This window comes from Nyctereutes procyonoides, unplaced genomic scaffold (genome assembly GCF_905146905.1).
Source record: "Nyctereutes procyonoides isolate TBG_1078 unplaced genomic scaffold, NYPRO_anot_genome, whole genome shotgun sequence".
Lineage (NCBI taxonomy): Eukaryota > Metazoa > Chordata > Mammalia > Carnivora > Canidae > Nyctereutes > Nyctereutes procyonoides.
Window position 1 is genome coordinate 60,051,798 of NW_026575047.1, and position 27,336 is coordinate 60,079,133.

The window sequence follows — 27,336 nt, forward strand, 5'->3', positions numbered from 1 at the left end:
TTCTCAGCCTCTCTCTCTCTCTCTCTCTCTCTCTCTCTCTCTCTCTCTCTGTCACTCTCATGAATAAATAAAAAAATCTTAAAGTCAATCTTACAAAAAATAGAGCTATAGATAAATATACCTCATGAACATAGACGCAAAATTCTAACAGAAAATATCAGTAAATTGAATCCAACAATATATAGGAAGAATAATACACCATAAACATGAGGAGTTTATCCCAGGAATACGATGCTCGTTCAATATTTGTAAATCAATCAGTGTAATAATCCCCCCGCAGAAGTAAGAATCACTTGATATTTGATACTGTCAATCTATAAAAAGCTTTTGACTATATACATCATCCACTCAGGACAAAAGTTCTCAACAAATTAGGAATAGAAGAAAACTTCCTCAACCTGATCAAGAGTCTCTACAAAACCCTACGGTTTATCACACTTTATGGTAAAAAACAGAATGCTTTTCCCTTAAGATCAAGAATAAGGCAAGGATGCCCATTCTCTTCATCCCTATTTGATGCTGTACTAGAAGTCCTAGTCAATGCAGTAAGGCAAGAAAAATTGGAAGAAAAGATAAAAACTGTTCCTCTTCACAAACTGCATGATTATCTTCAACAAAATTCCAAGAAATCTACAAAAAAACATAATAATAATAATAATAATAATAATAATAATAATAAAAAAAATTTAAAAAAAGACCTGCCTAGTGAGTATAGCAAAAACAAAGGAGAGAAAGTCAACACATAAAAATAGAACACACAGTAGCATCTACATACTCTTTTCTACATAATAGATACGATGTAGAAGATACATACTATGTTGGAAATATCAGTTGGAAATCAAAAAAGATTTTAAACATTTACAATAGCCCCAAAAGAGGTAAATACTTAGGTACACACTAACAAAGTACAACACACTTAGGAAATGTATGTTGTAAAGTGTGAAATTCTGATGAAAAATAAAACACTACCTAACTAAACGGAGATATACTATGTTCATGAACTGAAAAACAAAACATAGTAATAATGTTAACTCTCCCCAAACGGATCTATAGATTTAGCACAATGCCAATCAAAAACTCATCAAGACTTTTTGCAGATATTACTGCTGGGGATTTACCCCAAAGATACAGATGCAATGAAACGCCGGGACACCTGCACCCCGATGTTTCTGGCAGCAATGTCCACAGTAGCCAAACTATGGAAGGAGCCTCGGTGTCCATCGAAAGATGAATGGATAAAGAAGATGTGGTTTATGTATACAATGGAATATTACTCAGCCATTAAAAATGACAAATACCCGCCATCTGCTTCGACGTGGATGGAACTAGAGGGTATTATGCTGAGTGAAGTGAGTCAATCGGAGAAGGACAGACATTATATGGTCTCATTCATTTGGGGAATATAAATAATAGTGAAAGGGAATAGAGGGGAAGGGAGAAGAAATGGGTGGGAAATATCAGAAAGGGAGACAGAACATGAGAGACTCCTAACTCTGGGAAACGAACTAGGGGTGGTGGAAGGGGAGGAGGGTGGGGGGTGGGGGTGACTGGGTGGCCGGCACTGAGGGGGGCACTTGATGGGATGAGCACTGGGTGTTATTCTGTATGTTGGCAAATTGAACACCAATAAACAATAAATTTATTATTTAAAAAAAGACTTTTTGCAGATATTAAATAAGCTGATGGTAAAATTTATATATGAGCAAAATAAATAAATGAAAGTTACAAAAAGTAACAATAAAGGTGGAGGAATCAATTTTAATACTACAAAGTCACAGTCATCAGTGTGGCATTAATAAAGGGATAGACACATATCAATGAAACAGGAAGAATTATGTACAAAATGAGCCAATTCATTTTTTACAAAATACAAAAGCAATTCAATGGAAAAAGGATAGTATTAGGAAACCTAGATATCCATATGAAAAATAAGAAATACCTTCAACCCAAACCTTATACTTTATACAAAAATTAACTCAAAATGGACCAAAGATCTAATGATAAAATGAAAAACTATAAAAACTATAAAACTCTTAGAAGAAAACATAGGAGAAAATCTTTATTACCAGGCACTAAACACTAGGCAAAATAATTCTTAGACATGAGACCAAAAGCACAATCGATAAAAGAAAAATTATAAAATACACATTGAGAATAAAAGAACAAAGTAAAAAAAATAAAATAAAATAAAATAAAAAATAAAATAAAATAAAATAAAATAAAAGAACAAAGTACTACACTGAGAAAATATTTATAAATCTTGTATCTGAGAAAAGATCTGTAATGAGAATACAAACCATAAAAAAATCTCAAACTGAAGAAGAAAAAAAGAAACAAGCAACCTAATTAACCAATTAATAGATGTAATAATTACATTATTACATTATTATTACATATTATTGATTAATTATTATTTTATTAATTAATTATTAATTAATATTATAATAGTTACATATTATTATAATAATAGAAGATGTAAACAGAAACTTCAACAAAGAAGAGATACACATCGTGTGTCATTAAGGAAATGCAAACTAAAACCATGAGCTCATACTACATAATTGTAAGAATAGTGAAAATTAAAAGTGCTGATAATACCAAGTGCTGACAAGGATACAGAAAAACAGGCACTACACACAGTTCTAGAGGGAAGGCAAAATGATAAAGTCACTTTGGAAAACAATTCAGCAGTTTTGTATAAAATTAAACATACATACCATAAAACCCAACAATCACACTACTAAATATTTATCCTGGAGAAATGGAAACTATCTATACTCATGCAAAATTTGTATAGAAATGTTCAATGTAGTATTATAATTATCAAAAAAAAGGTAACAACCAAAAGGTCCTTTAGTAGGTGCATGGATAACTACAATGTGGTACATTCAAATCATGTAATATTACTCAGTAATAAAAAGAACTGTTGATACGGGGGATCCCTGGGTGGCTCAGCAGTTTAGCGCCTGCCTTCGGCCCAGGGTGTGATCCTGGAGTCCCAGGATCGAGTCTGCATCCGGGTCCCTGCATGGAGTCTGCTTCTCTCTCTACCTGTATCTCTGCGTCTCTCTCTCTCTCTCTCTCTCTCTCTCTCTCTCTCTCTCTCTCTGTCTCTCTCATGAATAAAATCTTAAAAAAAAAAGAACTGTTGATACATACAACAATGTAAATGAATCCTAAAGATATAACAAGTGAGTAAATGAAGCCAATTTTAAAATGTTATATAATGGGGATTCAGAGGAAGATGGCAGAGGAGTAGGGAACCCTAGTTTTGTCTGGTCCCTGGAATTCAGCTAGATAGCTATCAAATCATTCTGAACATCTATGAACTCACCCAGAAATCTAAGAAAAGAATTGTGTAATTCTACACGTAGAAAAACAATCACTTTCTGCAAGGCAGGAGGTACAGAGAAGTGAATCTGATGAGAAAATGAACTGCAGGGGAAGGGAGGCTCTGTAAGCCAGCTACTGAAAAGTGATATACGAGTGGAGCACAAATCAGAACTTTTAGAAGCCCAGGAGTTGGCTTTCAGCTCAGTGTTGCCACAAAGCACAAACTGTGGGCCTGTGGGCCAGTTGGGCAACCACTCTCTGAGCAGAGGCCCGGCAAGGGGCAGAACCTAGTTGAGACCTTCCTCCTTCCCTCAGGAGGAGTGGCATGGGGTGCATGCCACAAGAGTCTGCAGTTTGGAGACTGGAAACAACCTGTGATAAAAATGCATGGTCACAGGCTGGGTGAACACAAAGTGTGGAAGAGGACTAGGGGAGACAAAAGTGACTGCTTTTCCCTGAGGTTGCACTAAAGAGAGGGAGCTGTGATCTTTCAGCTCCTGGAAATTGGGGTGCCACCACTTTTATTTTCATCCTCTAAAGCAGTGCAGAAAGCCTTTGAGGAACAAAAGCCACAAAGAACAATCTGGAGCAGCCTATACTCAGCCCTACCTCCTTGCAAGAGGGTGCCATTCCACCCCAGAAAAGACACCTGATAATGAGCACAACAGGCCCCTCCCCCAGAGGATCAGCAAAAACAACCAGCTAAGACCAGGTTTACCTATCACACAGAACTGCAAAAACTCCAGTGCTAGGTGGAAATAGTACATAGAATTCGTGGTTTTGTTCTAATAATTCTTTAGGCTTTCAATTTTAATACTTTCATTTAGCTTTTCAATTAATTTCTTATTTTATAAAGACTAAATCTTTAATTTTTACAGTTACATTCTATCCTTTCATTGTATTTATTTTTGTGGATATTTTTTTCTTTTCTCTCAATTTTGGAATGTCATTTCTTCTAAGAAATGGACCAAAATACACCCAGAATTCAGCATATTGCTCTGTTCTGTTCACCTGCCTGATTACATTCTTTTTTTTACATCTTTTTTTAATTTTCACTGCTACAGTTCTATTCTTTCATTATATTTAATTTTATTTTTATGTATACAGAAGTCATTTTTCTTTACAATTTTGGGATCTAGTTTCCTAACAGACCAAAATACACTCAAGATCTAGTGTGTTACTCTGTTTTGTTCAGCTGATTATATTCTTTTTTTTTTCTCGTCGATTTCTGGTCTCTTATGATTTGTTTAGTATATAATTCTCTGGGGTCATTGTTGCTATTTTAGTATTTTGTTTTCTTCTTCAAGTATTATTCTCTAGACAGAATGACAAGACAGAAAAACTCACCACAAAAAAATAGAACAAGAGGCAGCGCTGACTGCCAAGGGCCTAATTAGTATGGATATAACTAAGTTGACAGAACTAGAGTTGAGAGTAACAATTATAAAGATACTAGCTGGGGCTTGAAAAAAAGTATAAAAACAGCAGAGAACCTGTTTCTGAAGGAAGAAAAAAGAACTTAAATCTAATTAGGTTGAAATCAAAAAGTCTATTAATGAGATGCAATCAAAAGCAAATCCTCTGATGGCAAGTGATGCAGAACATTTTCTCATGTGCATGTTGGCCATGTCTATGTCTTCCTCTGTGAGATTTCTCTTCATGTCTTTTGCCCATTTCATGATTGGATTGTTTGTTTCTTTGCTGTTGCGTTTAATAAGTTCTTTATAGATTTTGGAAACTAGCCCTTTATCTGATATGTTATTTGCAAATATCTTCTCCCATTCTGTAAGTTGTCTTTGAGTTTTGTTGACTGTATCCTTTGCTGTGCAAAAGCTTCTTATCTTGATGAAGTCCCAATAGTTCATTTTTGCTTTTGTTTCTTTTGCTTTTGTGGATGTATCTTGCAAGAAGTTACTGTAGCTAAGTTCTAAAAGGGTGTTGCCTGTGTTCTCCTCTAGGATTTTGATGGAATCTTGTCTCACATTTAGATCTTTCATCCATTTTGAGTTTATCTTTGTGTGTGGTGCAAGAGAGCGGTCTAGTTTCATTCTTCTGCATGTGGATGTCCAATTTTCCCAGCACCATTTATTGAAGGGACTGTCTTTCTTCCAGTGGACAGTCTTCCTCCTTTATTGAATATTAGTTGACCATAAAGTTCAGGGTCCATTTCTGGATTCTCTATTCTGTTCCATTGATCTATGTGTCTGTTTTTGTGCCAGTACCACACTGTCTTGATGACCACAGCTTTGTAGTACAACCTGAAATCTGGCATTGTGATGCCCCTAGCTATGGTTTTCTTTTTTAAAATTCCCCTGGCTATTCGGGGTCTTTTCTGATTCCACACAAATCTTAAAATAATTTGTTCTAACTCTGAAGAAAGTCCATGGTATTTTGATAGGGATTGCATTAAACCTGTAAATTGCCCTGGGTAACATTGACATTTTCACAGTATTAATTCTGCCAATCCATGAGCATGGAATATTTTTCCATCTCTTTGTGTCTTCCTCAATTTCTTTCAGAAGTGTTCTATAGTTTTTAGGGTATAGATCCTTTACCTCTTTGGTTAGGTTTATTCCTAGGTATCTTATACTTTTGGGTGCAATTGTAAATGGGATTGACTCCTTAATTTCTCTTTCTTCAGTCTCATTGTTAGTGTATAGAAATGCCATACAAATCAAAACCACAATGAGATACCACGTCACACTAGTGAGACTGGGGAAAATTAACAAGGCAGGAAACAACAAATGTTGGAGAGGATGCGGAGAAAAGGGAACCCTCTTACACTGTTGGTGGGAATATGAACTTGTGCAGCCACTCTGGAAAACTGTGTGGAGGTTCCTCAAAGAGTTAAAAATAGACCTGCCCTACGACCCAGCAATTGCACTGTTAGGGATTTACCCCAAAGATACAGATGCAATGAAATGCCGGGACACTTGCACCCCGATGTTTCTAGCAGCAATGTCCACAGTAGCCAAACTGTGGAAGGAGCCTCGGTGTCCATCGAAAGATGAATGGATAAATAAGATGTGGTTTATGTATACAATGGAATATTCCTCAGCCATTAGAAACGACAAATACCCACCATTTGCTTCAACGTGGATGGAACTGGAGGGTATTATGCTGAGTGAAGTGAGTCAATCGGAGAAGGACGAACAGGGTATGTTCTCATTCATTTGGGGAATATGAATAATAGTGAAAGGGAATATAAGGGAAGGGAGAAGAAATGTGTGGGAAATATCAGAAAGGGAGACAGAACATGAGAGACTCCTAACTCTGGGAAACGAACTAGGGGTGGTAGAAGGGGAGGAGGGCGGGGGGTGGGGGTGAATGGGTGACGGGCACTAAGGGGGACACTTGACGGGATGAGCACTGGGTGTTATTCTGTATGTTGGTAAATTGAACACCAATAAAAATTAATTTATTAAAAAAAAAAAAAAAAGCAAATCCTCTGGGCAGACCAGATGGCTCAGTAGTTTAGCACCTGCCTTCAGCCCAGGGCATGATCCTGGAGACCCGGGATCGAGTCCCACATCAGGCTCCCTGCAAGGAGCCTGCTTCTCCCTCTGCCTGTGTCTCTGCCTCTTTCTCTCTGTCTCTCATGAATAAATAAATAAAATTAAAAAAAAAAAAAGAAGAATCCTCTGACTGCTAGGACAAATGAGGCAGAAGACAAATTAGTGATACAGAAAACAAAATCACGGAAAATAAAGAAGCTGGAGGAAAAGAGATAAGCAACTACTAGATCATGAGTGGAGAATTCGAGAGATAACTGATAACATAAAATGAAACAACATTAGAATAATTTGATGCCAGAAGAAGAGAAAAGAGAAAGGAGGAGGTAGAAAGTATATCTGAGCAAATTATAGCAGAGAACTTCCCTAATCTGATAAAGGAAACATGGATTCAAGTCCAGGAGGCAAAGAAAACCCCCTCAAAATCAATAAAAATAGGTCAATGCCTCACCATGTAACAATGAAGCTTGCCAATCTCAGACACAAAGAGAAAATCCTGAAAGCAGCCTAGGACAAGAGGCCCTTAACCAATAAGGGCAGATACATAAGGCTCAGCAGACCAATCTACAGAAATGTGGCAGGCCAGAAAGGACAGTCATGATATATTCAGAGTGCTACATGAGAAAAATATGCAGCCATATTTTTGACAGCAAGGCTGTCATTCAGAATAGGAGGGATAAAAAAAACTTCCAGGACAAAGAGAAACTAAAGGAATTTGTGATCACTAAAGCACCAAAGGAGATCCATTAAGTGAAGAGAGAGTTCAAAAGTAACATGGACCAAAAAGAAACAATCAACAAAAACAGTGACTTTAGAGGTAATACAATGGCACTAAATTCCTCTTTCAATAACTACTCAGAATGTAAATGGGCTGAATGCCCAATCAAAAGACACAGGGTATCAGAATGGATTAAAATAATAAGACCCATCAATATGATCTCTATAAGAGACTCACTTTGGACCCAAATACACCTCCAGATTGAAAGTGAGGAGATGGAAAATCATTTATCAGGTTAATGGACAACAAAAGAAACTGGGGACGTAATCCTTATATTAGACAAGCAGAAGATCAACAAGGAAACAAGGGATTGAATATTCAGAACATTTTATCCTAAAGCAAAAGAATACACATTCTCAATTGTACATGGAACTTTCTCCAGAATAGATCACACACTGGGTCACATATCAGGTCTCAATCAGTATGTAAAGACTGAAATTATACCATGCATATTTTCAGACTACAATGCTTCAAAGCTCAATCACAAGAGGAAATCTGGAAAGAACTCAAATACGTGGAGGCCAAAGAGCATCCTACTAAAAGATAAAAGGAAATTGAAGGAGAATTTTTAAAATTCATGCAAACTAATGAAAATGAAAACGTAACTGTTCAAAACCTTTGGAATGCAGCAAAGGAGGTCCAAAGAGGAAGTACATACAAGCCTTTCTCAAGAAACAAGAAAGGCATCAAATACACAAACCTTAAACCTAAAGGAGCTGGAAAACGAACAGCAAATAAAGCCTAAATCCAGCAAGAGTAGAAAATTAATAAAGATTAAAGCAGAAATCAATGAAATAGAAACCAAAAGAATAGAAGAACAGATCAACAAAACTAGGAGCTGGTCTTTGAAAGAATTAGTAAGATCAATAAACTTCTTCTCACCAGACTTATCAAAAAAAAAAAAAGATAGCAAGAGAAAAAGACCCAATATATATGTAATAATGAATGAAAGAGGAGAGATTACAACCAACACTGAAGACATACAAACAATTAGAGGAACATATTATGAGCAACTATATGTCAACAAGTAGGCAATCTGAAAGAAATGGATGCATTCCTAGAAACATATAAATTGCTAAAACTGTAACAGGACGAAATAGAAAACCTGAACAGACCTATAACCAGCAAAGAAACTGAAGCAGTAATCAAAAACCTCCCAACAAGAGTCCAGGACCAGACGCCCTCCCAGAGGAATTCTACTAAACATTTAAAAAAAATCTATTCTTCTGAAGCTGTTTCAGAAAACAGAAATGGAAGGAAACTTCCAGACTCTTTCTACAAGGCCAGCATTACCATCACAAAACCAGACAAAGACCCCAACAAAAAGGAGAATTACAAAATCAGTATCCTTGGTGAACATGAATACAAAAACTCTCACCAAGATACTAGCCAACAGGATCCAACAGTGTATTAAAAGGATTATTCACCACGATCCAGTAAGATTATTTTTTCCTGGACTGTAAGAGTGGTTCAACAACTGCAAATCAATCGATGTGATACACCACATTGATAAAAGACGGGAAAAGAACCATATGATCCTCTCAACAGATGCAGTAAAAGCATTTGAAAAAATACAGCATCCTTTCATGATAAAAACTCTCTGCAGTGTAGGGATAGAGGGAACATACCTCAACATCATATATGAAAAGCCCACACTGAATATCATCCTCAACAGGGAAACACGGAGAGCTTTTCCCCTAAGGTCAGGAACACGACAGGGATGTTCACTCTCTCCAGTATTATTCAGCATAATACCAAAGTCCTAGCCACCACAATCATACAACAAAAAGAAATAAAAAGCATCCAAATTGGCAAAGAAGAAGCCAAACTCTTACCCTTCACAAATGACAGGATACTCTATGTGGAAAATCCAAAAGATTCCACCCAAAAATTGCGAGAACTGATACAGGAATTCAGCAAAGTCGCAGGATATAAAATCAATACACAGAAATCAGTTGCATTTCTATACACTGAAACAGAAGAGAAATTAAGGAATGATCCCATTTGCAATTACACCAAAAACCATAAAATACCCAGGAAAAAGTCTAACCAATGAAGTAGAGGATCTGTACTCTAAAAACTATGGAACACTCAAGAAAGAAATAGAGGAAGACACAAAGAAATGGAAAAAATATTCCATGCTCATGGATTGGAAGAACAAATACTGGTAAAATATCTATGCCACCCAGAGCAATCTATACATTCAATGCAATCCCTATCAAAATACCATCAACATTTTTCAGAGAGCTGAAACAAATAACCCTAAAATTTGTATAGAACCAGCAGAGCCAAAGGAAAGTTAAAAAAGAAAATCAAACCTGGTGGCATCACAATTCTGGACTTCAAGTTCTATTGCATAGCTGTAATCGTGAAGACAGTATGGTACTGGCACAAAAACAAACACACAGATCAATGTAACAGCATAGAGAACCCAGAAATGGACTCTATGGTCAACTCATTTTCAACAAAGCCGGAAAGAATATCCAATGAAAAAAGCCTCTTCAACAAATAGTGTTGGGAAAACTGGACAGCTACAGGAAGGAGAATGAAACTGCACCACTGTCCTACACCACACTCAAAAATAAACTCGAAATGGATGAAAGACTTAAATGTGAGACAGAAATTCATCAAAATCCTAGGGGAGAACATAGGCAGCAACTTCTGTGACCTTGGCCACAGCAACTTCTTGCTAGAATGACTCCAAAAGCAAGGGAAACAAAAGCAAAATGAACTATTGTGACTTCAGGATAAAAAGCTTTTACACAGTAAAGGAAACAGTCAACAAAACCAAAAGACTACCTACAGAATGGGAGAAGATATTTGCAAATGTATAATCAGATAAAGGGCTAGTATCCCAGTGTTGGTGGGAATACAAACTGGTGCAGCCTCTTTGGAAAATAATATGGAGGATCCTCAAAAAGTTGAAAATAGAGCAACCCATGAATCCAGCAATTGCACTACTAGGTATTTACCTCAAAGATACAAATGTAGTGATCGAAGGGGCACCTGTACCTCAATGTTTAGAGGAGCAATGTTCACAATAGCAAAACTCTGGAAAGAGCACAGATGTCCATCCACAGATGAATGGATAAAGAATATAGGTGATATACATATATGGATATATATATCTACATATATATATATATATGGAATATTACTCAGCCATCAAAAAATGAACCTTGCCATTTGCAACAGCATGGATGGAACTAGAGAATATTATGCTAAGCAAAATAAGTGAATCAGAGAAGGACAATTATAACATGATTTCACTCATATGTGGAATTTAAGAAATAAAACAGAGGATCATAGGGGAAGAGAGGGAAAATAAAAGACAACAAAATCAGAGGAGACAAACTATAAGAGACTCTTAGTCATAGGAAACAAACTAAGGGTTCCTGGAGCGGGGGAAGGTTTGGGGGTTGGGGTGGGGGGATAGAGTAACTGGGTGACGGATATTAAGAAGGATAGGGGATGTAGTTAACCCTGGGTCTTATATAAGACTGATGAATCACTGAACTCTACCTCTGAAACTAAAAATACACTATATGTTAATTAGTTGAATTTAAATTTTAAAAAATAAAGTAAAATTTGAAAAAATGGAAAAATTAAATAAAATGTTATATAGTGTATAATTCCATTTATATGACAGCTCTCAAAATGGCAAAACCACAGTGATGGGCAACCACAGATGAGCAGAATGTGGCCTTGGGCCATTAAGACATGAGGAAATGTATCAAGAGTGAGGGGACAACAAATTTGCATCTGCAACAGATAATCCTCTATCTTGACTAGAGAAACTAAACACAAATTTAAACAAATCTGATTTATTTAGCCCCTTATACAAGCATCACTAAGCACACCTCAAGTTTTATTCTCAGGAGCATAAATGAGAACATTCACAACAGCAAAGGCAGGATGATGTCACTAGAGGCTAAGAAAACAACAGAGAAGAATAATTAAAAACAATTAAATAATAAGAAAAATTAGCATGACCAATTCAGAGACATCATCACATTAGTTAGTTTCAGTATTTTTTATGAATGTAGGGTTCAAAGTTTACGGAGAGATAATAAACAGAACACAAACTGCACCAACAAATCACAAATCATGGAAAACTGGGGAGATGGGGAAAGTGGGGGAGTTGACCTTCCTAAGAACCCAAAGCAACATACCCGGAGGACTGAGGGGGGAAGAGTTCTGCTACCTGGTCCCTGAGAAAAGGAACTAGGACTAGATGACCTCAGGACCTTCAGACATTCCTGTCCAGTCACAGTGAGGAAGTTTTTACAACGAAGTGATTTCCATTCAAATCACTATCTGTAGGACCTACAGACGGAGTGCCAAGGTATGAAGGTTTCAGGCACAGGGCAGCAGCAGCCCAGAGGTAGGAGCGTGATCTTGGAGACCCCAGATCAAGTCCCACGTCAGGCTCCCTGCATGGAACCTGCTTCTCCCTCTGCCTGTGTCTCTGCCTCTCTCTCTGTCTCTCATGAATAAATAAATAATATCTTTAAAAAAAAAAAAAAAAAAACAGTAGAGCCTTGTATACTTGAAACTGGCCAAGAGAGTAAATCTTAAATGTCTTCACTACACACAAAAAAATAGTAATTATGTGAAACGATCAAGGTATTAAGCAACCTTACTGGGTTGCTTTTTACAATATATTTTTTACATTTTAATGTAAAATACATATACAATATATACAATATATTTTTTACATTTTACAATATATGTGGGCATTCAAATCATCACACTATAATTTGATGATTTAAACTTACACAATTTTAATATATCAATTATATTTCAATAAAGCTAAGGAAAAGAAAAAATTGCTTAGAAAAAAAAATCACTTAGAAACTGCTAAATTAGAAGCATGTTTACACATAGAATTCAAAATCACGTAATCCAAGTGAATTCCTGCAGAAATCAGACTGACTGGATAATTCTACTTAAAAATAGCTCTAACTCCATTCCCTGATGTGCTATCAAAATGGCATACAACAAAGCATACATGTTTTCATAAACCCTGGGTTTGTTTTCTCAAGGAGGGCCTAGTTAATCTGACTTTTCTAAACTTCCTACATGAGTTTTACTTATTAGATAATCTGACATGACTTCCACATGCTTAAAATTGTGAAAATATACGATTATAGCTCACTCTAACTGAATTATAAAATTCTGACTTTTTTATAACAAAAATTATATTGTTCTGTAGTATATGATCTTAACAATATTCAAGTCCTTCATTAACTTAGAGACACATCACAATATTAAACTGATTTCAATAGCTAATCTGTGAACCCCTGAACAAATGCTAAGAGAGAATTCTAAGTCAGCAGCCACCAGGTTAATAAATACAAGCACATATACTTTTCTCTCAGATTGCTACTTCAATAGCAAAAACAACTCTGCAATTTTTTTTTTTTAAGAATTACTTATTTGAGAGAGAGCAAAGATAGAGATAGAGAGCACATGAGTAGGGATGGAGCAGGGGGACAGAGAATCCTCAAGCACACTCCCCACCCAGCACTGAGTCCAATGCAGGGCTCACTCCCAGAACCCTGAGATCATGATCTAAGTTGAAATCAAGAAAGAGTCAGCCACTTAACCAACTGAATTACCCAGGCACCCTCAACTTTGCAACTCTTAATAAGCATGTTCTTTTTGCTCATTAGACATGCAAAATGGGGTCTTACAATGCAGACTCCAGAGCTCTGCTAAAATGCTCTAACACCTACTTCCCACTTTTTTATGTATGGTATAATAAAAATATATATTTGGTCTCAGAGCTCCTAAAAGTCTTAGAATTTACTGAGAGGCATGTCTCCTGTTATTCTTAAAAAACCCCTTTCCAGCCTACCAGAGTTTATACTAATGAGCTGAGTCGGAAGGGCCTCTAGATGGTCTCAGTGTAGCCTGGTCACTGAAAGGACCAGTGATTACAGAATAAGAGCTACTAGCCCCATCTCCTGACCTCCAAGAAGGGAGGCAGTTTGGAAATTAAATTACAAAAACTCTGAAACTATAAGATTGAGGAGGTTCCAGGTTGTGGACACTCGGATGCACTGGGAGGGTAGAGGCACCAAAAGAGGACAAAGAAGCTCCAAGCCCCTTCCTCCATTCCTTGCTCTATGCATCTTTTCCAGTTGCTTATTCCTGAGTTGTATCTTTTTTATTAACCTAATAAACATAAGTAAAGTGTTTTTCTGCATTCTGCAAGTGATTCTAGACAATTATTGAACAAGGGAGTCATGGAACCCCTGAAATTGTAGTTACCCAGGCAAAAGTGTGAGAAGTCTGGGTATCACATTTGCAGCTGGCATCTAAAATGAAGGCAGTCGGGGATCCCTGGGTGGCGCAGCGGTTTGGCGCCTGCCTTTGGCCCAGGGCGCGATCCTGGAGACCCGGGATCGAATCCCACATCGGGCTCCCGGTGCATGGAGCCTGCTTCTCCCTCTGCCTGTGTCTCTGCCTCTCTCTCTGTGACTATCATAAATAAAAAAAAAAAAAAAAAGAAAGAAAGAAAGAAAGAAAAAAATAAATAAATAAATAAATAAATAAATAAATAAATAAATAAATAAATAAATAAATAAAATGAAGGCAGTCTTGTAGGACTAAGACCTAAATTCGTAAGTCCCACACTAATTCTAATAATTATTAGAATTGAACTGAATTGCTAGACACCCAATTGGTGTAGGAGATTTACAGAACTGGTATGGAAAAACATGTATTTGATGTCTGAAAAAAACAGACTACCTGAGTTAGAAATTACTTAATTTGGATAAAAGTTCTAAGTAATACATGGATGATTGATATTAAACCAGAAAATAATGTAGCAAAGAAATATAAATATATATACAAGATCATGAATGCTTCTATCAAGGGAAAAAGATAGCATTTTTTATCTTAAAGAAAAATGTCTAGTTACACCAGAACAAGAAAGAAGATGGTAAGGGGCAAGTGAGCAGATAGAATAAAATGTACAAGATTCCAGGGAAAGTGAACTTTATCTGCTTTGGTTTACAAAACCTTCAAAAATGTGTCAGATTTCACAAAGTTGATCAAAAAAACAAAGTATAAGCCCTTTACAGGGCTTCCTCTCTGTAACCATTTTTCCATGTCAGCCTGGAAAAGTCACAGAACAGCTACTCTCTCTCAAGCCCAGGTCAGCCTCCTCTGGAGGCTGTTTGATACCTTCTTCCCAGGATCAGACCCTAAATTCCAAACTAAAAAATCACCACGGTGTTTTTACATCCAAATGGTCTTTGGCACTTTCCAATCACCAGAATAATAAACATGGGCTCCCACATAACAGAATTCATGATGAAATGCTCACAAGCAGGAGGAAGGCTGAACATAAAATTATGCAGAGATGGGATGTTCCTTATTTCATTAAAGTTTCCCTATGGTCCAGGTCCATAATATGGGAAGAGCCAGCAAATCAGAAAGAGAAAATTAAGGTGCCTAGATTAATTTCATACATGTAAAATGTTATGTAAACAAACACTCTGCAGTTTCCAGGACGGTAAGAGGTCCCAAGAGATACGTCTATGCCTCCCTGCCCTTTCGAGTTAACCCCCAGGGTGGACAATAACCAAATCCTCATGCACAGCTATGAAGCCCACTCTGCCAAGAATTTTAGTCCTGTCCATTCTGATACTAAGTATAACTAATTAACCAAAGCTTTATGTCTTATCTGCTTCCTTCTAAAGTTGAAGGCTAAAAATGGGTCTTCAACAAACATGAACAAACGCGAACAAACACAGAGCCTCAGTGGAATTGCCAGTCCTGTAAGGAACAGACTCCAGCAGAAGCTGACATCATCCCTTCCAGTAGACACCAGGCTGTCTCCCAGAAGTAAGTTAAGCCTTCCAGCAAGGACTCAAGATCCAAAACAAGAATTAATTATGGAGGACAGAATAAATTTATGAGGGAAATCTAATTATGGTCATTTGCTTTGGAATATGGTTGTTTTTTTTTTATATATTATTTCCTAAGCCACTCATGAGGAGGCTTTTTTTCCATTCCTCTATGTCTCTAACTCCCAATGCAACAGACTGTGCCTATTCAAACATGAGACAGTCTTTGAAAAGCAAGCGTCATCAGCAGGACTTGGAAATGTTTTAGAAATGTAAATTCCCAGGCCTCATCACAACTCTAAGGAATCAGAGACTCAAGAAGTAGGGCCACCCATAGGTGTCTTACCAAGCCCTCCAGGTGATTTTAAAGAGCAACAAAGGTTGAGAACCCTCAGCTAAGGAATCAGGCTCTAATTCTTTGAGTTCCTGCTGCAGGAGGACAGAGTCTTGATTAATTTTCCTAACATTCATGGCCCTCTTTGAAGTGGCTTTTCAGTGTATTCTTATCCTAGAGTATCCTGGGAACAGGGTATATTATCTGGAGAGTGTGTCCGCTTCATCCTCAGACATACTTCCCAAAATTTAGATGCAATAGGGCACGTAAAAGAGTACATTTCGGGCAGCCCGGGTGGCTCAGCGGTTTAGCACCACCTTCAGCCCAGGTCATGGTCCTGGAGATCCGGGATCGAGTCCCACATCGGGCTCCCTGCATGGAGCCTGCTTCTCCCTCTGCCTGTGTCTCTACCTGTGTGTGTGTGTGTGTGTGTGTGTGTGTGTGTCTCATGAATAAATAAATGGAATTTTTTTTTAAATTTTTGGAAAAAAAAAAAAAAAAGAGTACATTTCACTCCCGTCTGGCACAACCCATTTCTGCTGCTTCCTGCTCACTGCTCACTGTTCTATGTTATCACTACACACCTACAGCCAGTTCTGCTTTTCACAGTCCTCCACCTAGAGGTCAGTGCCCACTTCTCTTATATGACCCCAAAAACCACCATCGCTGGAGCCCAGACCAAATCTCCATAACTGTTGCTCAAATTTCAACTAATACTCCACACCTAAAATGCTCCCAACTCCACGTGTGGGTAACATCACAGGGTCTTTGTCCTCTGTTACACACCTTGGTATATGGATGATTTTTTGCTCAAATAATCATGAGTTGTTGTCGGACAAAGTCCACATTTAATGCTATAAAAAAGAAAAGCTATAAAACCAGCAGGAATGCTGCCCATCTGCACAGGATATAATGGAAACATTCAAGTTCAAAAAAAACTTATCTCTGAACTCTTAAAATTAAAACACATAGAGTCCTGGGCGCCTGGGTGGCTCAGTGGTTGAAGCATCTGCCTTTGGCCCAGGATGTAATCCTGGGGACCTGGAATCCAGTCCCGCATAGGGCTCCCTGTAGGGAGCCTGCTTCTCTCTCTGCCTACGTCTCAGCTTCTCTCTATTTTTTAAGACAGATAAATAAAATCTTTTTAAAATTTTTTTTAAATAAAACAGAGTCCTGACTAGACACCACACACATACCACACATACAAAAACCTCAAAACAATTACCACACTTATTTACAATATGAAGTCATAATCTCCATGGAACCACAAAAAGTTGATCCTGATGTCAATAAGTTACATTTGTAGTATAATAGAAATTAGCAGTGAAAATTCCTCAAGAGGCCTGGCTTCAATTTCCAGCCATACCTCTGTTATTTGTGCAAACTGTGGTTTTTGTTTCTTGGTAGAGTGAGGATTAAAGGAAATAATGAGAAAATATCTTCAAGAAAAGATGTAACAGCTACACAAAGCACTGGGTAATATTAGTTCTACTATCTGCATAGACTGAAAAGGTTTATAATAAATGATCAGCTCATGCTTAAATTCTTCATGCAAGGCCAGCCCTAGACAAAAATAAGCTTAGCGTAACTTTAGTAGCCTCTTTAACTTTTCTTTTTTTATATTTTATATTCTCTCCCGTACTTTCGCACAAAATAATAAATACAAACCTTAAATGGGGTGCTAATAAGAAGCGTTCACCTAAAAAAATGTTAAGACTATAATCCAGTCTTTTTTGAGGGGCAGGCCTCCCAAAATAAACACAAAACCATACTACCTGGGAGGCAGCTTTCTTTCCTCATCCAGTAGGGTCAGTAAATTCTAGATGTGATTACCAAAGAAAGAAAGCTTAGCTCCCGTGAAGCAGAAATTATTAGAAGTCACTGTTTCCCAGAAATAAACCACTAAAGGATTTTACTGACAACAATAAAAACTCATCCTAAGATGGCTGCTTGTGGAAGAAAGAAACTGATCCTTTCCCAAAGAAAGTAATCTTTAAAGATGCAGCAAAGAAAACTGTATCTAAGGAACTACTACTCTAATCTGTACATTCCTCACAATCAGCTACAATATCACCACCATACAACGTACATAGCCTTCTAAATGGAATTTGGTATATATAAACCTATCTGTGAAAAATATTTTCTAACAATAAAAAGCACATAACATGCCAAACCAAAAATAGAAACTTACTGAATACCCAAGACCCCAAAAAACTATTCAGTTGGGACTTACATTAAAAAAATTAGGCTTTGCTTTCTAACCACATGATTTTCAAAAGAGAAAGAAAAAAATATTCATCAAATATAATAAGAAATGTAAATAGTTTTTCTCAGAGTATCTTTCACTAGTGTTTGATGAAAAACATTTTGGGAAATGTTTAATTCATTAACAAATACTAGAGGGCTGTGAAGAAGTGATGGAAAACTTTTTATTTTTACTTTTTCTCTTTAAAGATATTATTTATTTGTTCATGAGAGACAGAGAGAGAGAGAGGCAGACACACAGGCAGAAGGAGAAGCAGGCTCCCTGAAGGGACTCCAGGATCATGCTCTGTGCTGAAGGCAAACACTCAACCACTGAGCCACGGGTGTCCCTGGAAAACTTTTTAAACATACATAATGAACCACTGAAACTACTAAAACATCACTGAGTGAAAAAAGCCAGACACAAAGGAAAACACTACTACATGATTCCATTTACATGAATCCTAGAACAGGCAAAACTAATCAACAGTAAAAAAAGATCAGACCAGTGCTTGACTCTGCAAAGTGAAGTCAAGGATGGGCCAGGAAGGCAGCCAAGGGAACTTTCTGAGTGAGATATAATATATAGGTTACACAGTTACATTTGTCAAAACTCATGCAACAGTTAAATTTAAAATATATGCATTTCAGCTTACTTAAAGACAAAAAACTAAACTGAACTCAATCAAATGATATGCATGAAGTATCTAGGGGAGCTGGGATAAGATGCACCAATGGACAGAAGAATGGATATCCAGGGATCCCTGAAATAAACAAGTGAAAAAAAAAAAAAACACTTATGATAGGATCTGTGGGGTGGGTTTGCAGCTGCTCACTATGTAGATAGTTCAGTTGTTCTGGGTGTATGGAAATTTTAACAATGAAATTATCAGGGAAAAGAAGAAAACTATTACATGCTATACCCAAAAAAATATACTAATGTTTTCCAGTGTATTTTCAAATGGACACTAACTCAATTCATCCTACAAAGAGAAAAATAACTACTTTTAAAGTACTATTTTTATCCACCTTCATGACTTTCAAATAGTGGGACTAACAAATTTTGGCAGATCTCAAGAGGGGACTTTCATATTCTACAGGTCTAGTGGGGGGGTACAGACATCCATTTCTTTTTAAAGCCTCAACAGTTTCTGACTCATGGCCAAAGTCAAGAACAACTGAAGGATAGTTTTGTTGACTTTTCATAACAATAGGCCTAAACAAGAGTATTTGCTGGTATTTCCCTATGAAAAATACAAGATTAAATCAAATAAGGGGCCAAGTCCAATCCATGGGTGAAAGACTTCCAAAAAGTGTTTTATATGTTGCCATAGGAGAGCCAGGAAAAATTTCAGAAATCATTGTTTCCACTCAATCTTATAATAATCATTATTTACAGTTAGCTGAAGCAAGATATATTACAAAACTTAAAAAGAAATATTAACTGGGAAGGACACCACAGCAAGGTAGCTTTGCAATGAAAAGACCTTCATTTACAAAGAGCAATGAAATCCAGGTAGTTCATAATGTTTACTGTAATGCAGACAACAATCTCCAGTGAAAATAAAATTTCAAGAGTTATATTTAGACACTCCTATTCCTATTGCACATTACAAAATTTCTATAAAATACAACTTATAAAGATCTTTACAAAATGAGAACTACTAGTAAAAGGTCCTTACCTTTTCTAGGAGGAAGCTCTCCATTCTGGTTTAATTCTGTCCCCATATATATAATTTCTCCATCTTTAACCATTTCATTCCACAAGCCACAGAGCCCATCTCTTGTGAATGCAAGCTAGTAATGATAAATAACATAAACTTACAGAATGATCATACAATGCAATTCTTAAAGAATGATTATGATTTTTAAAAAATCTCATTTCCTTTCATATATTCAATCAGCATTTAATGAAAATCATCCCAAAAAATACAGTTAAATGAAAAAGGCACAGCGCATAATAGTATATAAATGATGCTAACTTCTACATAAGATATGAGAAAAAAGACACACATATGTGCTCTAGAAAGATAAACCAAAAACAAATAATAATGATTACTAATGATAAGACAACTGTGACAGGGCTACACAGCAGTAGAGATTTATGAAAGCAAGATTTTGAGTAAACTATATTTTTACTTCTGAAACATATAAATGATTTTCATCTTCAAAAATTAAAATTAAATCATAAAAAAGCAAAATCTACAACTGGTAACAAGCAAATTAACTTATGTTTATCACAAAGAAAAGTATTTCAGGAGCCTTTCAATTACACATCTTTAGTCAAATATACTTTATGGGAAAAAAAAATCTTAAACTTTACTCATTGGTCTTATTGATAATTGTAGTATTAACATTAGAATCTTAAAACTAGGGGTATCCCTGGGTGGCTCAGCGGTTTAGCGCCTGCCTATGGTCCAGGGTGTGATCCTGCAGTCCTGGGATCAAGTCCCACATCAGGCTCCCTGCATGAAGCCTGCTTCTCCCTCTGCCTGTATTGTATTGTATCTCTGCCTCTCTCTCTGTGTGTGCCTCTCTCATGAATAAATAAATAAAATCTTAAAAAAAAAAATCTTAAAACTATCTAATATATATGGCATGATACAGCAATGTTCATAAAATAAAACATTTACAACAGTTAGGTGTTACTAGAAAAAAAGGTTTTTAGATGTAAAAGAGATTTAAAAATCAAGGACATTTTTAAGAATAAAGTAAATTCGAATTCTTAATATGAGTTTATATTTGAATATATCTGCTTGTCTTTGGAAAGAATCTAGAATGAATAACACTTTGAGAGCAATGAGTACCCTCAGCACCCAGATACCAGTTTTCAAGTCTCACTTCCCAGTGAACAAAACCTGGGCTCTTGGGGGAAAAGGCTGATTCAAGGGTCAGGGTAAACAAGATGAGCCTGGAATATTTTGTGTTGGAACCAAAAAAGTTTAAAGCCTTATAGCGACCCTACTGGCTAAATTTAAAACAATTCTGAGCATCAAAATACAAAACTGCAGTGGACTGCAAAAATAAATAAAAACACAAGTCCACAATGATATTCAAAGATAAAAAACAAAAAGCAAAAATGCTCTCACTTGTCAGTATTCAGGAGTCAGAACAGGCTTCCCAGAGCAAGCAGCCAACAAGGGGCAGGGGCCTGGTGGACACCCAGAGAAGGCCTCCATTCTGAAAACTGCAGGTACAACAGAAGCCCTCTTATCATAAACACAATACACCTTACACTAAAAAAGGCACATCTCTTTGGCCATCTTTTAATGAAAGGCCAGCACTTTTTCTTTGTTTACAAGTCCACTAACTCATTCCTTGTCATCATTCCAGCATGCACCACCTTTAGGAAGCATCTACTATTTCCAAGTCTCATTTCTTTATTTTTCTTCTAAGATTGTATGTATTTATTTATCTGAGAGGAAAAGAGCACAAGCGGGGGGCGGGGGGGGGGCGGGGGGGGGGGTGCAGGGAGAGGAAGAAGCAGACTCCCTGCTGAGCAGGAAGCCCGAAGCAGAGCTCAATCCCAGGACCCTAAAATCATGACGGGAGCTGAAGGCAGATTCTTAACTGACTGAGCCACCCAGGCGCCCCTCCATTTCTTTACAAGTACCAAGAATTAAGCAGTACTCTGTGAGCAATCTCAGTACAGAACTCTAGACTTTCAAGATATTTTCCCTAATCCTTTAGAGTTCTCTTTTACCTAACCTGTACAAGTAATTTTTTTAGCATCTCAATTTTATCCGAAGCATGCATAGTAAATAAAACTCTAAGACAGTCCTCAAGATCCTAATCCTCTGGTGCACACATACCCTGTGGAATGCCCTTTGAGTGTGAGTGGGCCCCATGAATAAGATGGGACATCACACCTGTGACCAGGTTTTACTTCTACCTACGGCAAAGGTCAACAAACTTCTTATATATAATTAAAGTCCCACACATGTTGATTTCTAGTTATCAAATGGAAGATAATTCTGGGGCCCTACTTAATCGGGTGAAGCTCTTAAGAAAATGGAGCCATCCAGAAGAGACATTCTCTACAGTCAAAAAAAGGTGAGATGCCATGAACTACATATGCAGAGGGGCAGCATATGAGACCATGACTCAGGTCTCCAACTGCAAGGAACTAAATTCTGCCAAAGAGGACTCCAATGAGACCCCAGGTGAGAGCACACAGCAGGGCTGACACCCTGACTGCATAGAGCCTGCTAGACTCAAGGCAGAGGACCCAGCTAAGCCTTGTCCAAACTTCTGATCCCACAGAAACTGGAAGAATAAACATGAGTTGTTTTAAGTTGCTAAATTTGTGGTAATTTATAACATAGCAACAGAACCAATCAGCATCTAACTTAGTTTTCATAGAAACAACAGCTTTCTTTCAGCACTCTTATTGGTTTGCCTCACTAACAAGGTAACTGCCATAAACATACTTAAAACTAAAACATGACTTTTGATAAAAGTTTCAGCTGGCAGGGGGAAAAGTAAGAGTGAGCCACAAACATTCAGCATCTCTGATGTTTTAATGAGGGAATGGAAAGGCTTGGCTCATCTGTTCATTCAGGTAAGAAGAGGGCTAATACTGCTGCAGTTCAGTCCAGCTCCCACACAACCACTTAAGGCTGGGAGGCAAACGGGAGCCAGATTAGGTGGTCCAGGGAATTAATGCTCATAACTTAAGGCATAACTCAGTCCAATGGATGGAGACAAAGGAAGAAACTAGAAACAAAAAATAATTTAGGAGGCTTCTGCCAAGAGTCTCCCCAAAAAAGGATGACAGCCTAAAAGAAGACAAGGAAAGTAAAGTACTTAAAAGACACTTCAGATCAAATGAGACAGAGTAGATGCGACAAATGAAAAGGAGGTAGGGAAAAGAATAGATTCAGATGAGAAAGAACTATTTAGTATTAACCACTGAGATCTGCACTAACTATTAACACGAACATGGTGATCCTCCCCCCAAGTACACATGTGTACAGTTATATGCATAGGCGCGCGCGCACACACACACACACACACACACACACACACTGCAAATACAAATCCAGATCTTAACAGAGTGTCAGGACTAGAAATTCAAATCTGTGAGTCATCAGCAAATGGGATAGAGAGCACAACTTGGAGAAAATACCAAACGCCCAAGGAGAGTGTAACCAACATCCTCCACCCCACCTGCACATTGGGATTACCCACAAGGTGACTGTATCAGTTTTTGGATACAGTCCATGTTGAATAACACTGGTGTTTAGAGCTACAAAAATGAAAAACAAACATGAAGTACTTTAAGACTAAGCCAAGGGAGAAACCCAGTTTATGTGGAAACAAGAAATGTTACTACCATGTCTAGAGGAAGAAAAGAAGGCGAACTCCTGTGTGGAAAGTGTAGACTGGGTATCTGGAGGGACACATACTATAGAAGCCTCATATGAACTGAGGACATAAGGATGTAAATGAGCCATGGACCTGAGTGACCACCATTTAAAGCACAATGGTCCGGGCATCTTAAAGGATTCAAGGAAGGAGGAACTAACCCAACAAAACAAAGCAACCCTCTCTGGAGAAAGGCATTAAAGAGAGGGCATGAAAGAGGTGAACCTACAGGAAAGAATTCCAGGGCACTGGAAGGAAAGCACAGAATCCCAAAGAAAAAGCCAGGAAATTGAAAACAATCACAGCATTGTAAGAACAGCCTGTACAGGAAATAAAAATCACCAACTTGTCAATTTAAGACTATCTGTACAACTACCTATTATTAGCTTGTCTTCCTTAACAGCTAACTTACATAAAAAAGTAACCAAAGGGTGATGATACAGATGACAGAATTTAAATTTTCTTTAACTGTTTTAGTACAGAATCCAAATACTTCTCATTAGTTTACTTGGTCTTACATTCCTTTTCCAATTTGCTCTCACAGTCTTAGTTTTTATCCCTACAATGACATAGCAGCTAATGTTATTTTCACCCTGAAAAGCAGACAGTTAAGAGGGGTATTAACAGGTCTAGTTCTGAGGGACAGTAAACTGAAACTCTGAGGCTCAGACCAGGATTTGACCAGGATCACACAACTCTGAGGCTATGAGAAGTAGAATTTGGGAAAAGGCCTAACTCCCAAGCTTGTTCTCTTCTCACCAACACCACAACAGGCAGGGAAAGGGCCTGGGAGAGCCCCTGAATCCCCCACATTGGTGCTACTGATACTTGAACACTAAACCAGATTGGGCAAGCCAACCCTTAAAATATCTATTAAAATGACTACTTCAGGAGGTGCCTGGCTGGAATATGACTCTTGACCTCAGGGTGTAAATTCAAGCCCCATGTGGAATAGAGATTACTTAAAAATAAAATCTTTTTAAAAAATAAAATGAGGGCAGCCCCAGTGGCCCAGTGGTTTGGCACCACCTTCAGCCCGGGGTATGATCCTGGAGACCCGGGATCGAGTCCCACGTCGGGCTCCCTGCATGGGGCCTGCTTCTCCCTCTGCCTGTGTCCCTATGTGTGTGTGTGTGTGTGTGTGTGTCTCTCTCTCTCTCTCTCTCTCTGTCATGAATAGAAACATAAAATCTTAAAAAAAAAAAAAAAAACTATTTCAGAATTGTATAATTATGGAATATAGGGATCCCTGGGTGGCTCAGAGGTTGGCCGCCTGCCTTTGGCCCAGGGTGAGATCCTGGAGTCCCGGGATCGAGTCCCGCGTCGGGCTCCCGGCATGGAGCCTGCTTCTCCCTCTGCCTGTGTCTCTGCCTCTCTCTCTCTCTCTCTCTCTATCATGAATAAATAAATAAATCTTTAAAAAAAATTATGGAATATAATCTAAAACAGAATATGCCAAATGGTTAAATGACATTTTTATTAACTTATAGTTAGAAAATGTTTATTTTACTTATCTTTAAGATATGCCTGAAATGTAATCTTATGTTCAAGTACTTGCAAACACTCAAATAAAGGTATCTGGCTTTTTTTTCATAGCCTTGCAGAAAAACACTTACTAAGCAACTGCTAAACACAGGACAACATACCAACTCCAAAAAAATTTTAAACACAGGTTTCTAGAGCAACTGGGGAAGCCAGCCAGAAACATAAAGTACCTGTGTTTTAAGACATCAGGCAGCAAGTCTGAGCCCCAAGAGGGAAGTATAGCCAAAAGAACCTAAGGCTGATCCTCTGAGAGGCATCTACCATTCTGTGGGCAGGGCTAAGACCAATAGCTGAGCAGAGCTGCTGGAGCCAGGGTCCTCATGGGGGAAAGCCTGGTAGACACACCATGCTTTGAGTGAAACTTCCAAGGGCCACACCAGAAGCAGGAATAAGGTGGAAGCAGATGGCCTTCCTAGGAAAGAAGCCCAGTTTTGAAAAAATCGCAGCCCCCAACTGCTCTGCAGTGACCTGGGACTGCTAGTGCTGCTTGATTGGTAGGTAGATCCTCTCCAGAGGAGGAAATCATCACCCAGAGCCTGAAAGGATCTTGTAAGACCAAGTTTCTGCTGAGTTGAGGAGACAGATGAGCTTTAGGAAGGTTAAGATGACAAGAATACAAGTGAAGGGGGATCTGCAGAAAAAGAATGAACTTTAGAGATGGAACAAGGGGATCCTTGAGTCTTGGACTGAATACTGATTTCTGCATGGGTTGAGAAAACCACCAAGGCTGGGGAAAGAAGCACTAGAAAGTAGAAGGCAGAACCCCCAGGATTCTCAGTCACAGAAAAGCCTGGGTTTCCACCAACCAGAATGAAAAGGACCTCGCAGCACACCAAACATTAGGAAGACCCCTAAGGAAGAGACTGCCTTAATAAGGCAGACAGGGGATCCCTGGGTGGCGCAGCGGTTTAGCGCCTGCCTTTGGCCCAGGGCGCGATCCTGGAGACCCGGGATCGAATCCCACGTCAGGCTCCCGGTGCATGGAGCCTGCTACTCCCTCTGCCTATGTCTCTGCCTCTCTCTCTCTCTCTCTCTCTCTCTCTATCATTAAAAAAAAAAAAAAAGACAAATGAGCACATGACTAGAGGTTGTACTAGATCAGCCAAGCAAACCTGAGGATCAAGGTTTGAAAAAGTTTAAACTTAGATGAATGCCAGTCAAAACTAATGCTTTTTAAAGAAATAAAATCCAGCACAGAACAACGTAATATTTACAACATCCAGCATTCAATAAAAAATTACCTGGCATCTGGCATGCGAAAACACTCCACAACCAGAGCAATCAATCAATGGAAATGACAGAACCAATCAACAGAAATAAATCCAGACGTGACAAAGATGATGGAATTATGAGACAAGAACGTTCAAGGCTCTATTACAGACAACGTCCAGATGCTCACAAATAGGAAAAAATGAATCCGATGACACGTGAAATGACAGATATGAAAAGGACCCAAATGGAACACTCAGAGATGAAAAATACAACACCTAAAGTGAAAAGTTCAAAAGGACTAATAGATTAGATATTGCAGAACATTTATACTATAATGTACCATACCTAATCATATAGCTATTATATAATATGTTCTCTCCTGTTTAAAACTCATTTACTCTGTTCCAGTCATAACTATAGGTGCAATGCCACCATCAGTCTTCATGTCAATCTATAGTCTTTCAATCATCTAAAGATCCTCCTCTACCCACTTCCTTAGGAAGAGCTCATAGGAACAGTATCTGTTCATTGATAGAGTTGTGTCCTTTTTACCTAAAAAGTCAGCTTTCCTAGAACATAACCTACTCACATTTTTTTTTTCCTGGGATCCATAAATATGTTACTGAATCTTCTTCTGCAAAAAAGTCTTGTGGTCAAATCTGATGGTAACCTCATTAACTTTCCCTTATAAATATTATGAGTCTTTTCTAAGAACCAAAAGTTAGTTTTTTTAAAAAAGACTAACAGAACATATAAAGCCCTGACAAGATTAATTCAAATCTAGAAAAAATACAAATAACCAAAATCATGAATAAAAAAGTGAGCTATGCTACCTATTCTACAGATAAGAAAGTAATCAGAAGATGTCATTATGAATATTAAGTTACCTATATTTATAAAATTATTTTATTTCTACATCTGTCAACTGGAAAACCTGAAAATAGAATTTACCAAGATGATCACGTTTATGTTCTTTCATCTACTGATATTTCTAAGCATAAAGTAACAATATACACTTAATAATTTTAAGTTCAATTTTAAACTTTAACTTTTATCTTGACTCATTTCAAATTAATGATTAGAAGAGACAAACAATTTGAGTTTAATTATTAATGTACTCAACAACTTTGATGCACCTCAAGGGTCTTACAC

The 27,336-nt window shown here is 37.7% G+C and overlaps 1 protein-coding gene across 4 annotated transcripts in view; it reads right to left on the reverse strand.

Moving 5' to 3' along the window:
* HERC2 (HECT and RLD domain containing E3 ubiquitin protein ligase 2) overlaps positions 1–27,336 on the reverse strand; it is a 235,293-nt gene that overhangs the window by 203,892 nt on the left and 4,065 nt on the right. For all 4 annotated transcript variants that reach the window (XM_055326875.1, XM_055326874.1, XM_055326876.1 and 1 more), the window contains one exon: positions 19,743–19,857. In XM_055326875.1, the coding sequence (XP_055182850.1) occupies positions 19,743–19,857 (115 nt within the window). The remainder of the gene's footprint in view (positions 1–19,742; positions 19,858–27,336) is intronic.